This window comes from Amphiura filiformis, chromosome 13 (genome assembly GCF_039555335.1).
Source record: "Amphiura filiformis chromosome 13, Afil_fr2py, whole genome shotgun sequence".
Classification (NCBI taxonomy): domain Eukaryota; kingdom Metazoa; phylum Echinodermata; class Ophiuroidea; order Amphilepidida; family Amphiuridae; genus Amphiura; species Amphiura filiformis.
Window position 1 is genome coordinate 57,512,499 of NC_092640.1, and position 14,803 is coordinate 57,527,301.

Genomic DNA, 14,803 nt, shown 5'->3' on the forward strand with positions numbered 1-14,803 from the left:
TAGGAAAGGTATGATATTGAAAGAATGTTTACTTTACATAATAGTATTTCACCTGCTAAGAGCTGAGTAAAATAATCGCATGATAATTCAAAAGGGGATGAAAAGATCTCTAACCTCGCATTAACGTTAAAATTGCGCCAGTCATTCATTACACTACAATTCTTACTCTGACAAGACGTCTTTGCTTACTTTAAATAGTTTGTTATTACGATAAAGTGAATCCTCCGGCCCTATAAATTGTACGCAAAAAATAGTGTAACCTTAAACAGCTACGATTCGGGGTGACATCAAATTTATATTTATTTCTTAGCGGCAATTTCAAATGCCGACACTTTATTGCGATGGGACTAATTCTTAGCATGAAAGTTTATTCATATTTCGAAAAAGACTGGATTTTGGCACTCAAGACATTATATAAATACAATTGCATTTGGATTTTGAATTAGTTCTCTACTTTAAGTAATAGAATTGGTGATGTTTCATTTAGCGTGTCTGGTCCTATCCTCTGGATCCAGTTACCGGCTACCCTACGGACTTCTCTCACAGTTGAAACTTTCAATACGGGTCTTTAAACATAATTACATTTTCTGATGTTGATCGATGTTATTTTTTGTATTTGTTGTAAAGCGCAATGTTGTGTTGTGTTGTAAAGCGCAATGTTGTGTTGTGTTGTAAAGCGCAATGTTGTGTTGTGTTGTGTTGTAAAGCGCAATGTTGTGTTGTGTTGTAAAGCGCAATGTTGTGTTGTGTCGTAAAGCGCAATGTTGTGTTGTGTCGTAAAGCGCAATGTTGTGTTGTGTTGTAAAGCGCAATGTTGTGTTGTGTTGTAAAGCGCAATGGTGTGTTGTATTGTAAAGCGCAATGTTGTGTTGTGTTGTAAAGCGCAATGTTGTGTTGTGTTGTAAAGCGCAATGTTGTGTTGTGTTGTAAAGCGCAATGTTGTGTTGTGTTGTAAAGCGCAATGTTGTGTTGTATTGTAAAGCGCAATGTTGTGTTGTGCTGTAAAGCGCAATGTTGTGTTGTGTTGTAAAGCGCAATGTTGTGTTGTGTTGTAAAGCGCAATGTTGTGTTGTATTGTAAAGCGCAATGTTGTGTTGTGTTGTAAAGCGCAATATTGTGTTGTGTTGTAAAGCGCAATGTTGTGTTGTGTCGTAAAGCGCAATGTTGTGTTGTGTTGTAAAGCGCAATGTTAAGTTGCGTTGTAAAGCGCAATGTTGTGTTGTGTTGTAAAGCGCAATGTTGTGTTGTGTTGTAAAGCGCAATGCTGTGTTGTGTTTTAAAGCGCAATGCTGTGTTGTGTTGTAAAGCGCAATGTTGTGTTGTGTCGTAAAGCGCAATGTTGTGTTGTGTCGTAAAGCGCAATGTTGTTTTGTGTTGTAAAGCGGAGTGTTGTGTTGTGTTATAAAGCGCAGTGTTGTGTTGTGCTGTGTTGTGTTGTGTTGTGTTGTGCTGTGCTGTGCTGTGCTGTGCTGTGCTGTGCTGTGTTGTGTTGTGTTGTGTTGTGTTGTGTTGTGTTGTGTTATATCATGTTATGTCACTTTCCGTTAATAACGTTATTTCAGATCAATGGTTTTCCCGGGACGTGGGAATTAGCTTCCTCTTCCATGTCGCTTTTACCCGAAAGAATTGGCTATTTCTAACAGTATTTTTGTCTACTGTGAGCTTTAGATAAAACAAATGTGATGCAGTTATTGCTTGTAAGACATTTAAAATAAATATTGCTTAACTCTGGGACTCTGAACACCTGTTTTAGGACTTTATATTACATATAGTCGATTGTCCTATTTCCAATATGAATATTTCAATATGTTGACCTTATAATCAAAGATCGGAAAAGAAGTAACATTTATTTGAACATAACTTGATTTAGCGCTTTCCTTATTCTTTGTATTAGATCATTTAGTGAAATCATGTCTTGACAATTCCCTGATTGGTAAAGTGGTTTGACTATAAATAACATTAAAACAAAAGTCGATAAAGCTATAAGGTCAGACCTGGACTACACCATCGCTTAGAGTAATGCTAATCAAGGACGAGGAAATCGATGCAAACCTATTATTATCAAAGGCTATATCACTTTTTTTAGTCGCGTTGGTCACATATTTGATAGGGGGATGTAAAATATAAGAAACTCTTAACCAATGTTGCATTTTTGTTCTTCAAGAAAGCACTTACATGACTTAGTTGTTATAGGATACAAGGCTAAGGATGATGCAACTGCTAACCTCAACCTTCTTTGGATGCAAGTGGTTGCAGCAAGGAGTAACTACGGTTTCAATAACCGTTCCTGGTAGTAAGGGTATGATATTGAAAGAATGTTTACTTTACATAGTGGTATTAAACCGGCTGAGTAAAATAATCGCACGATAATTCAAAATACAAATGAAAAGATCGAGAACCTAGCATTAAAAGTGTTTTTTATTATGATAAAAGTGTTGTCAACATTGTTTGCAGTTTGTAACGGACGAGGTATTAACATACGATGTACGAATTGTCCCGGGCGAATTGTAAGGACATCACCATATGCGCAACTTTGGAACTCATTGTTTATCATTTTTAAAAAAACATGATGCGTGCTGAATGTTATTCTAATCTTAACATTTGGCCTTCAATATAGAGCTTCTTTAGTATTAAATGGCATATACTTTTCTATACATTACAAAAGGGCCTAAATGTGAAATTTAAACTTGAATGGATGTTACAAAATAAATATATTAAATGATATCTTTAATAAATTATAAAATGCACAACGTAGTATAATTTAACGCAGTTGTTGTATTTTTCAATCAGACCGAGGGCATAATTTCCGTCGATTATAAATTTAATTAAATATTAATGAAATCAAAATACCACCCTTTGTACACAAGCAAGAACGTTTATGTTACAATTGCAATTGAATAACTAGCTCTGAAAGGTTTATTCAGTGATCCCAGCGAAAACTGCATTAATTGCCCAAAATAGAATAATAAGTCATTTAAATTGTCATTGGATATTTTTGAAATGAATACTAGAGAAACTGGTGTGTGTACAAATTAACGAACATCTTAGTTCCAATTGTCTCTTTGAAGAATTCCAGTCCGCCTATAGACATCAGCACAGTGCAGAACTGACTGATATTATGAAAGAGCTGGATTATAATAAAGCTGCTGCTGTTATCTTATTGGACCAATCAGCTGCATTCGACACGGTCGACCTTTTGAAGCGGCTTGATGCCATTTTTTTTGACCAGAAAATGTCCATAATGGACCATGAGAAAGCCATCAACAAGACTGTTTAAGATTGTAAACAGCTTTAAAACCTTCAAAATAGAGCGGCCAGGATTGTTTTCAGAGTTGAGAGACTTCGCCATTGGCTACCCGTGGATCAGCGAATTAAATTTAAGGTTCTGTTGAATATTTTCAAAGGACTGCACTCTTCAGTTAAATCCTCTGAAATGTCAAGTTATGTGTATTTGCCGTCGCAGAAACAAACCAGTTTATTATGTTTCAAATACCCAGCTTTCAGCTTTCAGAAGCTTCTAGTTTGCGTCTCCTTAGGGTTCAGGTATCTGCTGACCTATCTTGGAATTCGCATGTGTCCAAAAAAACAAAAAAAGTGCAATAGACTCTTAGGCTTCCTCAGGACTGTTGTTGGTAAACAAAATCAAAACATCCTGCTCACACTTTATCGTTCTCTTGTTTTACCGGTCATAGATTTTTGTTCACCAGTTTGGTTTGTATATCGTAAAAATCACAATAATAATTTGGAACTTATCCAAAGGAGGGCATCAAGATTTATTTTGGATCAGAGAAGGGGGATCAATCTTACATGGAGCGTCTTCAACAACTCAATCTTATGGATCTTAATAACAGGAGGAAATATTTATCTATTTGTTTTACTTGCCAAATGTATTTCAAATTATTATGTCTTTCATTTCAGCAAATGGATTGTAAACACTCGCCATCTTGACAATTTGATTTTTAACAATCATATCACCCCATAAACAGATAGTTTTAAATATACCATCAGTGTCAATTTTCCTCGACTTTGGAATGCACTTCCAGTGTCCATCAGGGATCAGTTTATTCTGCATAAAAATTTGAGGCCAGTCAAAAGCCACCTTAAAACACATTTTAATGAAATGACTATGCAAGAGCTGGAGCTGGACTCCTAAATTTTATGTTATTGTTGATGAAATATGTGTTATGTGTAATATGTTATTTATTATAATGTGCAATATTTAATAATTATGTTTTGAGTTTACTTGTCTCGGTGGGTTGGAGGGGTCACACCCCTCGGGTGACAGTGTTCGCGCTCCTGTTCGCGCTCCTATTTTATGACATGCTTTGTGTATTTTTATTTATTTTATCGGTACCTGTCTGTGTTTCTTGTGCCTTATACCCCTAGGCGGCAAAATCTCCGCCACCACTCTTCTTCAGTGCACAAGGACTAAAAAAAAGCTATGGTGATAAATCGTTTCATTCAGCTGCCCCGCGACTATGGAACAGCCTACCTGTCGTGATCCGTAGCTCTTCGACCGTCATGATGTTCAGGAAGCATTTAAAACGCATTTGTTTCCGTCCATATGAGTCCATCGTCTCTGCCAACCTTTTTCTGTGTCATTCTGTGTGCATTATCTTATATGTATTTTGAGTGTTTTTTATGCGTGTAATTTATATGTACTTGCTTATTAATTATTGTGAGCAATATAACATGTATCTTATGCTTGCATTTTTTAATGCTTTTAGTTTTTTCGCATGTATTTTATATTTCTTGTTTGTAAATCACTTTTTACAGTGCTTTGTTCTTTTTTAGCAAAGGCGCTCTATAAATGTCGGAAATAATAATAATAATTTTATTGGATGAAAACTAAATGGCTGTGAAATTGGGGTGGAAACTAGGTTGTCTGTACGATGTTAGCACACAGATAATCTATTAACGGTGATTAATTGTAAACAGCTTTTATTATTATAATTGGAGGAATCTCTGTTTCTTCTTTATAAAGTGTTATTAATTCAACAAAATGGAAAGGAAGAGGTCTCCTCCTCGTTCGGTTTAGTTAGTTCTGTTAATGGAATCCTGGTCTAAATTTCAATAATCCTAGAAATTTCTACTTGTCCGCTTTGGGACATAAAATTGTTTATATCAACTTCACAACTGGTGTTAACTATTTCTGCTTCAATACACGAGCATCAATGTATTTTCCTAACCTCTGGGTGGTACAAACCATTCCTGAAATAAAATCTTTTCATAGCAGTCATAAAAGTAACCATACCAGCATGTTTTCTGCGTTTGAACACGGCTAACCATGCTAACGTGGTAAACTATTAGTCAGCGATTTTATGGTTGTGTTGTTAACTTTTACCATGTTTATAGGTTGTGCTTTAAACAAACAATCTGTAGCTCAACTCAATAATAGCAAAACCAATACCAGACATAATGCACTTCTGCGATGCATTAATGGAGCAGGTGTGTTACAAATTCTTCAAATAGATGAAAATTACAATTTGGAAAATTGCAAATGTACATTCGTCGTGTTCAAATGTTGTGTTACCCGAACCATTAATCGTAGAACTACGAGAGGGGCGTGGTGTTGTACCAACACCCCAAGGTTTTTCATTCGTCATAAAAAAAAAAGTGCGCGTGCTTGCGCCCAAACGACTTAAAGGCATATATTGGAATGTCATCTTTCCCTGGGTACCAGGCCAGCCCATATTGCCAGAGGGTAACATGAGTAGGTTTGTTTCACCTTTAAGGCAAGGATAGTCTCTTGCTAATATGGGCTAACTTTCCCTAGGCCATCAATATGCCATGAATTAGTAGGACTACAACTGGTATCTACTGGTCACTTTATACTCCTATTTCCACATAGTTAATTTTATATGTGCCTTTAAGCTAATCATAGATCCATCCTTTGCGCTCCTTTAAGTGATCAAATTTTTCATTTCTCTATTGTAAAATAATTTTCAAGAAATATTGACATGTTACTTGTTTGTTAGTTTGAAATAGTAATTTCCTTTTATCTTTAGGAGAAAATTTGGTGAAAATCGCATGTTCGTAGAATAGAAATTTTAGCCAATCATTTTTGCTTATATACTTTTGTACATAGCCAGAGTTTCCCATTTTTGCATGAGGGCGCTCACATTATGACGTCATAGCGACATAATGTGGAAATGTTTGTACTTATTTTGGTAACACTGGATAGAGGAGACCCATAGCTATATATTAGTACCATATATAATGGTATAATTATGACGTTTATAATTAACAACCCTCTCCTTGTAGTCCATGTTACAAAAATATGGCTCAGTAGTTTTAGGGTTAAAATTTGCGCCGTACTCTTCAAGAATTTCTCAGTTCCTAAGACAACCAGTACATTGGTACTCATCAAGCTGACCTATCAAACACATTTGACACTTAATAACAAGATATACAAAAATACTTAATAATGAATATTGTTATTAGGCAATACGAATGTGCATTATGTTCGCAGGTAAGGGGTTAAACAGATATTTGTTTTGTTTCTGTTCACAGGATTCAACATCCGTGACAAGTCGTAGTATGAAATATTGATAATACTTCTGTTGGGGCTGCTCAACCAATGCAAACAACAGCTGACAGTAAGCCCATGTAGCAATGAGAAATGAAGCATTGCAATAAGGTTTAAGGCAAATTCTTTACTAATTGCCTTCACTTCGCGTTGTTAGCTTAGGTGGTAGTCCTAAATTTATAAGCCTGACATCTTTACATCATTGAAATGTGTCACCAATGTTTAAGACAATGTAGCGTAGAAACTATGTGAATACCATGAATACAGTGAATCTGTATTACTTCATATGCTATCACAAAACTTTGGGTAACACATATTGTAACTCGTTTTCGGTTCCCGTATATGTTTTAGAGCTTCTTTTACAAAAACTAAATTTAATTGACCGCTCTCTATTGTGGCCGCGGCTCGGGGATTAACTAATAGCCCTATTGTGGAAAACGGAATCAATCAAGAAAAAAATATTATTAAGGGGGTACTACACCCATTGCAAAAATTGGACAAAGTGGTATGCAAAATGAAGGGGCAAATCTTCTCGTTCTATTGGTGGCATCGGTATCAATGTAGCTTACATGCTTTAAAAGGTAGAAGCCAAAAAGTGGTACATCACTGATGTTTTAAATTCACTTGATTTTGACTTCATGAACTTGGTGCTCCACACCTATCAAAAAACGAACAGGTTAAAATGCTTCTATTTTCAATGTTGAGCTATATTTTGTATTTTTAACTAGCGACATTATTTCACTGAAACTTAATTAAGCCATAGGTAACAGGTTACCACAACCAACTACAGCAATGTTGAAGATAATTGTATTTCTTGTCACCTATACCACCAAATTAGATTCACTTTTGTGATTTTGGTAACTATTTTACCTTTGCTTGTCAAATCCATTTCAACTAGGCAATCTAAATTGTATTCACCATTTACATCCCAAGGTATGTTAATATAAAAACAAACTACACAAAATATCAAAATTGATGCCTCATTATGATATCACAGACTATCACATGTATTTCAAAATGGATGCCTAAATTTGACCTGAACCAAGTGACCTATAACCTGACCTATGATGACATATAGCCTTTTGAAATCTCTTTTCCTAACAACACATGATAGAAGCTATATAGTATTAAATTGGCTATGCATCCACTGTGGAAGAGCGTATTTAATTTATTATGGCTGAGTACATTTTCTATAGATAGTATAACAACAGATTTATTGTATTCTATTCAGGTACTCTACTTGAATAGAATAAATTGTGTTTTGTTATGAAACACACATCTAGGTTATCCTATATACAGTAAACAAAAAATATATAGGGTAAACATGATATACTAAAAATGGTTTAAAAGCACTTTGTATGTAGAGAGTTCAGGACATGAGGTGATGAACATATTTATGTACTTCATAAATTTGCAAGAAAAAAAAGTATAGGGGTACTGAAGAAAATCATGGTATTATATACCCTTAAGGCAAATGACCGAAACGTTTATCTGCGCCTCTGAGTAAGTATCAATGATCTTCATAACACCTGAATTACCTCAACACACACAAATGTTAAAATCAATGTGAGCTTCTTACTTTGCTGATCGTCAACGATTGTGAAACATTTTAAACGCATTTTTTTAGAATAAACCATCTTATAAATGCTAGCATACGTCGTTCCTATACTCATCTGAACATTAAGTACACTTATCTCTTTATGTCTGAAACTACGTCTAGCCTGTTTGATTCGACATTAATATAGCCCTCTCATGTATATGTGGGAGCGCGACAAGTAAAGATTAATGAATATGCAAACAATCATGTAGTTTGATTTTTTCAGAGGTAATGCATTTATTCAATACCCATGTGGGTGAATATTGGCAATCTTGACAATTGATGTATTCCAATCTTTTTTATATATAATCATTACATTCAAGTACCCATTTGGGTGTTAATTTCCATTGCTGACAATTGATGTCTTTTCAACGTTTCTATAGTTGTTAATGAACATTACACTTAAGTACATTATGAAGGCGAGATAAATATATGATTTGTATAATGACAAGTGCTTTATGTAATAATCGATTGATTTTAAAAATAACACGCACTTAGCGTGCATAGTCCACATTCCAATCACTATCTAGCATACTCAAATTGCATACATTTCAAAATGGTTTCACGGGGTATATAATATCAGATATAATTATACAAAAACAAATGTGAATATTATTCACATTTGTTTTTATTCAAATGTACATTTAAGCATTTAATGTTTATTTTAATGTATGTATATTTTTATCCCGAAAAGTATAAAAATAGCGACAGGCGGCATTAAGGAAATGACAGCATGTACTGTTAAGTTTGAAGTACAAAACATAATGTAAACACATTGGTCCCTGACGAGCTTCACGAATATACAAAATGTAAAACCAAAATATAACATGGAAATGTTAATGAGTTAATCTCTTCTTGATAATTAAACTTCAACGTTTGACAATTTATTATGCAGATTTAAATACAAGAACATTACGTTAGAATAATAATTCAGCATGTTCGAACGTAGAGGGCGTTATGTACTGCAGACGGTAAATGCATTTTCGCGATTATATCTTGTTACCTTAAGTGATCGGATAGCAACGTTTGCACAGTATTTTTGTGGGATCTGAGAGCACATCAGCCACATTAAATTGCATTCTGAATACGTGGAATGTCCTTCTGATATCAAATAATTTTGATTATTTGATATTCGCGATATAATACAAATTTTATGGCAAATTATAAAAAAATATATAATATTTCTGATATAACAGTCCTCGAAGTCAACTTTATTAATGTAATGATATGTATATAAAGTGTACTTAGCTGGGAGAAAAAGCTGGCCATCATTTGAAACTTGTGACCTTTCGTATTGAAGATATACAAAAAAAAATTATTTGATATCAGAGGGATATTTCTCGTATTCAGAACTTGCAATTTGGTGTGTCTGGTGCTCTCAGGTCCCACAAAAATACTGTGCAAACGTTGCAATCTGATTGCTTAATTGACTTATTATCCAAAAGCTAAATTTCTTTTAAATTGCACATCATTCAAAGAGGATGTTATTTTTTAGTTTATTTCAAAATGCATTTATATTATTGATTGTATTTTTTTACAAATTTTACGCGTGACATATACTGGAATTTGTTGGAGATGATAACAACATTGAATTAAAATGTGAATTTCAGAGTACAAGATTTAAATGGCGACATATTGCATTTTCGTAATCATGGTATTTTATCAATAAAAATTTGAAATTAATTGAAGATAATTGTCAGAAACATAGATTAGGAGAACAATAGGGTCAAAATATTTTTTGTTAGATAAATTTAGGTAAATAAACTTGACCATGTTTACAAAAAATCTGAACTTGTTGATATGCTATTACATTGTATATAGTTCACAGGTTTATATATTTACGATAATTTCTGAGCCAATTGACCCGATTCTAAACACGGTTTTGAAATCTTACTTCACTAGAAATCAAGTCAAATAGACTAGATAATAAGTAGTTTGAAACTGTAGACCAAAATGACCCTTTAGAATTTCACCTTATTTACATTCCTGCAATAGTTAAACGTTAGCACAAAACGATCCACGTCTCGGTTTTCCCGTTTTCTGCTCGAAATGTTGTATTCATTGTAACTTGGCTCTGAGATGCCGATCTAGTCCGTGGGTGATGCGAAGTGACACTCATACCTTCGCACAGCCCGTTTGCGGTTGAATCACAACAACAACTACAGAATATATCTTTGGTTTGTCTTTGAAACTGCTCATACTTAAATGAATAAATCCATGGATTAACACATAGATTTAATTGAACTAGAACGACCACTGCATCATGAAAAATACTTTGAAAGTCGTAGCCCCAACCACAATTAAACATGAGATACGATACTTCAGTAGGCGTCCAACAGACGAAAAAAGACACGGCCACTAAGCATAACGTTATACTCACATTCTTGCGTGCTCGTAAGAAATTTTCAACTTGTGTGTTTAAGTTTGAATGTCGTCGTCGGTGTATAACACATATTATATTAATGTAGCAAAATCCCATAAGAAAAATTGGAAAGAGGTATTCCAGAATGAATAGTAAAATGCCTACTGCCATTTGAACTGTAGCGTTTGGCCATTGTGGCTTACAAGCGCCTGTTATAGGCATAAAATGATTAAGACCTATCCAATATGATTCATATATAAAACCAATCGCCCAAGCGGCGCCCATGGCAAATTGCACTCTTCTTTTAGTAAAAGTAGACCGGTGTCGAATTGGATGGCACATTGCAAAATAACGATCCAAAGAGATTACAACTAGATTACTCGTAGATACATAGAATAAAGACCAGAGAATGTATTCTGAAGCCCAGACCTTACAGATAGCATCGCTCCAGAATATGGACGGTAGAGCGTAGGAATCAGGACCAAATCGCAACGAAGAGAAGACAGCAGAGCTTATCAAATCAATAAGTGACTGGTTGAAGATTAAAAGACCAGTATTGGAGCGAAATTTGCGGCGTCGAAGAATGAGCACAAAACATACTAATCCGTTGCCCAGTAATCCACAACATCCGATGAAAGCGTTGACGATCATTAATGCAACGTCATGTTCAATAATTACTGTTGCATTATGATGTGTTACGTTAACGGGGCCTATTGCATAGCCCTCCATTATTCCACTTTTGTATACAGTGTTATTATGCTACATATCCAATCCTTTTACTTTGAGAACAGGCTCTTTTGTTTTCCTCCTACGACTGCCGGTTTTTACCTGAAATAAAGAGAGAGAAAATACAACATTCAAGGTTTTTTTCTTATCAAGCAATGTAATCATGGTAATGTTCTTCAATGGAAAGCATACCCCAGTTTACAAAATGACCAATTTTGTGAATACTGCTACAGTAACAGATATGGACATAGCGATTATAGAAGCGCTCAAATTAATTGTATCCTACCTTGTTAGACACAGTTCGTTACTTTCTTATTGCCTCCGGTAACAGCCTAGTATTCTACATGTCTTTTTCCCAGGGTCTCTGTTCCGCCTATGTGGAAATGATCCGTAAGAGTTACCCGGCACACGTTTTCAGCAAATTGCCTTTGTGTGAAGATGCAGAAACGGGGAAATCGCTTTTGACAACCGTATCCATTCCTGTTAAACAACATAAAATCTGTAGTGGATTAAAGACGCACGGGTAAGTAGTCCAATGGATGATCTTGCGTTAACTTGTATGAACACTAAACCTGACAATGCGATCCAACTGAGCTTTGTGAACAGCTGTCTTTGTATAGATTTGCATTTATGCCATACATGGCGAATTAAAATTTGCAGACTGCATAGAAGATCCTATTCGTGCTTTCAATTGGTAATTTTAGCATTACCATCATTAATTGAACAAATTGTAGTTACATACTGTTTGTGTCGTACGGTCAACTCGTCGACTTATTCTGCTGTCATATATATTGTTATTGCTAAGTCGTTTTTTTTACATCCCAACGTCTCTCCGGAGAACTGTCGCATGCCACACTGAACCATTACACGCATTTCAACTGATCTAACGATAAACTGATAAAGCGCCACAGTCGGTCTAAACATGTTAGCTATTCTCATCGTCCAATAAGCGGCACGTATGATAATGTTACGTGCTTTCGATAGCATCATCACCGCACACGGCGGTAGATGTAGAGATAGGCATTCAGTATACTATACGTTTATCTGGATCACTGTGAGATGTATGCTTGTTGGCGTTCGTGATACTCTGTAAGGGGTTAATCAGTTGGATTCAAATGTGAAGTTCAGTGTCAAGTAATGTAATGTCAAGTCACTTACTGTAATTGTCATTTTCAAGGGAAAAGAAAGAAGCGCCAATAAGGCATGCAAATTTCATAATGTTCCTTAATCTGAATAAAAATGAGTTCTGAAAAGTTGTCACATTTGCACTTTGGCATTTGTAGAAATTTGCCTATTTTGTTTTAATACAGCCAGAAACAGAACAAGCAACTGGCGAACGATTAGTACTTGTAGTTTGATTCAAATTGAATGTTGTTATATTTTTTTTTTTTCATTTTGAAAGGATTTAAAGAGATTTTCAAAATAGTCTCGACTATAGAGATATTATCAGATTGTCCATGTATCTGTTTTCACCATAAAAGCAACACTGGATACAGAAACTCATACACCAAATCTTGAGGTCAATTTTAGAGTTATGTGAAAGACATTGTTGAACTATGTCATTGTAAATTGCTTACATAGCTAGGGCGCTTCAACATTATAGCTAGCTTGTTAATATCTGAATATCAGTACTTGCGATGAACGGCTTGGTTAAAGTATACGAGTAATTTCCGATTCCGATTGATTTGCGACTTGTGAAAGTGCATTTGAAATCAAAACAAAAATACATAAAGAAAACCCTATTTTGTCTTAATTTGGTTCCTCTTGCATTCTAAGAAGAGTTTATTTCAATAATTCCTTAAATAAGATGAAATCAAGAGAAGCCTTATAATATAATACCTTAATCTATTTTGTATTTTTTGTATTTTGTATTTTTCAATTTAGTTTAAATAAAATAAAGAAAATACTAACTGCTGATACTAATGCAGTCTTTTAATAGAATGTCTTAACAATTCTGGGAATTATTAATGTATTAGTCTGTGAGTTATTAATGTATTTGTCTACCAGTCTACCATGCAAGTAAATTAAGCGTCTTTTTCTTATTTGTTGTGTTGCTTTGTTCGTTCATATTCAGTTCATTGGCTATGTAATGTGTCATACACTCCGGTGGCAGCGTGGCAAATATGCCATTTCTGAAGGTCACCATTGCTAAGACAGATTAAACTAGAGTCTCTCAGGAACGCATGTGTAGATGTAATTAATCAACATTTTATTTTAAATTTCAGGCACCACAATTTAAAAATGTCATAATATTGGAACAAGCACCCAATCTTAGTGCGACCTTATACGACATTCAAAACTGGTTTGTTTCCAAATTGTATTTATTTTTCCTAATGTATTACATGCTTTGGTTTGCTTGTTTCAGATTTTGTTCACTGTGTTGTTACCTCGCGTTTCTCGTGCATTTTATGTAGCGGTGCATTGATATTACATGTATAACAATGTTATTTAAAGAAAATAAAAGTGTACAATCATTATTAATTGTATCCAAGAATGAACATGAATTTGTATCCTCAATAATTGGCATCATTTTCTTCAAATTGCAATTGATAAGTATATCATCGATGGATGTAAGATTTATATTGTTGACTTGTTCGTACAGTATTATAGGTGTTTGACTGTTTGTTTATAAGACACTGAAAGAAAGATAATACTGATCGAAGATATGATATCCGTACAGCTTCTTCGGAGCTTCCGGTAGCGCTCCTCGTCAATTAACACAAACAGATACCGCGGCTATCGTTTTTCAATGCACATACTTCAAAGGTCTTACACCTTGTAATATGCATAACATGAGTTTAAGTTTGTCCCGAGCATGCCGAGTAGCACAAAATCTAATAACCGCAAATCCCGTCGCGAAATGTGCCCCCGTCACTTATCTTTATAGCAAAACATAATCAGTAAGTAATTCCTAGGCACCAAAGTTAAGTTCATTTTAGGCATATACTTAGGCTAAACCAGAGAAGATGGATGCATCTTCTCTGGATAGACTTATAGATGAAATACAACACATCAGTGATATTATTTATCAAGGCAAATCAGCTTACAAATGTAACAGCCTTTCATTTATATTATTTGCAAATGTCCCATCTTTCTTTTTGGCACCAATTAATGTTGTATATGCTAACATGTTGGTCAAAATATTTAATTGGAACAGAATGGAAACTGTTCTAGAAGAAAGGAGTGATTGGTGCAAGTAGCAACGTTTTCATGGTTTTGGAGATTATCATCTATGCAATAATATGCCAATTGGATATTACTTCAAGAGTCGTCTGGGATTTAACAAACGAAACTGATACGCTACAAGAACAGTCCTTTTGATATATAACGTCAATCTAGTCATGATTGCAGATTTGTGATTTTCTAAATACTAATCTTAAAAGATATACGGACGGCAAGTCTAGATAAACAAGGGAAACGAATTAATTAATAATTGAAGTATTGAATAATTGTTGGTACTTTGGCAGCATTTGATTAATTTATTATTTATAATTCTAGTCTACGCAATAATACAGTGCACACTTTAGTTTCTTGCGCTACGATATTAAACTCTTGAAAGAGATGGTTGCTGTCGCCCACAGCTATATTG

At 34.7% G+C, this 14,803-nt stretch overlaps 1 protein-coding gene across 1 annotated transcript; it reads right to left on the reverse strand.

Annotated features, from left to right (window-relative positions):
• Positions 1 to 10,015: 10,015 nt before the first annotated feature.
• On the reverse strand, positions 10,016 to 12,087 carry LOC140168563 (galanin receptor type 1-like). The gene is made up of 3 exons (XM_072191964.1): positions 11,957 to 12,087; positions 11,501 to 11,694; positions 10,016 to 11,316 (listed from the first exon to the last, which is right to left on the reverse strand). Exon 3 carries the CDS (start codon positions 11,215 to 11,217, stop codon positions 10,129 to 10,131), a length of 1,089 nt encoding a protein of 362 aa, XP_072048065.1. The 5' UTR covers positions 11,218 to 11,316; positions 11,501 to 11,694; positions 11,957 to 12,087; the 3' UTR covers positions 10,016 to 10,128.
• Positions 12,088 to 14,803: the final 2,716 nt, after the last annotated feature.

What these genes read in the sequence shown, in the direction of transcription:
- LOC140168563 (XM_072191964.1), bottom strand. Translation starts at nt 11,217, where the DNA reads ATGGAGGGCTATGCAATAGGCCCCGTTAACGTAACACATCATAATGCA.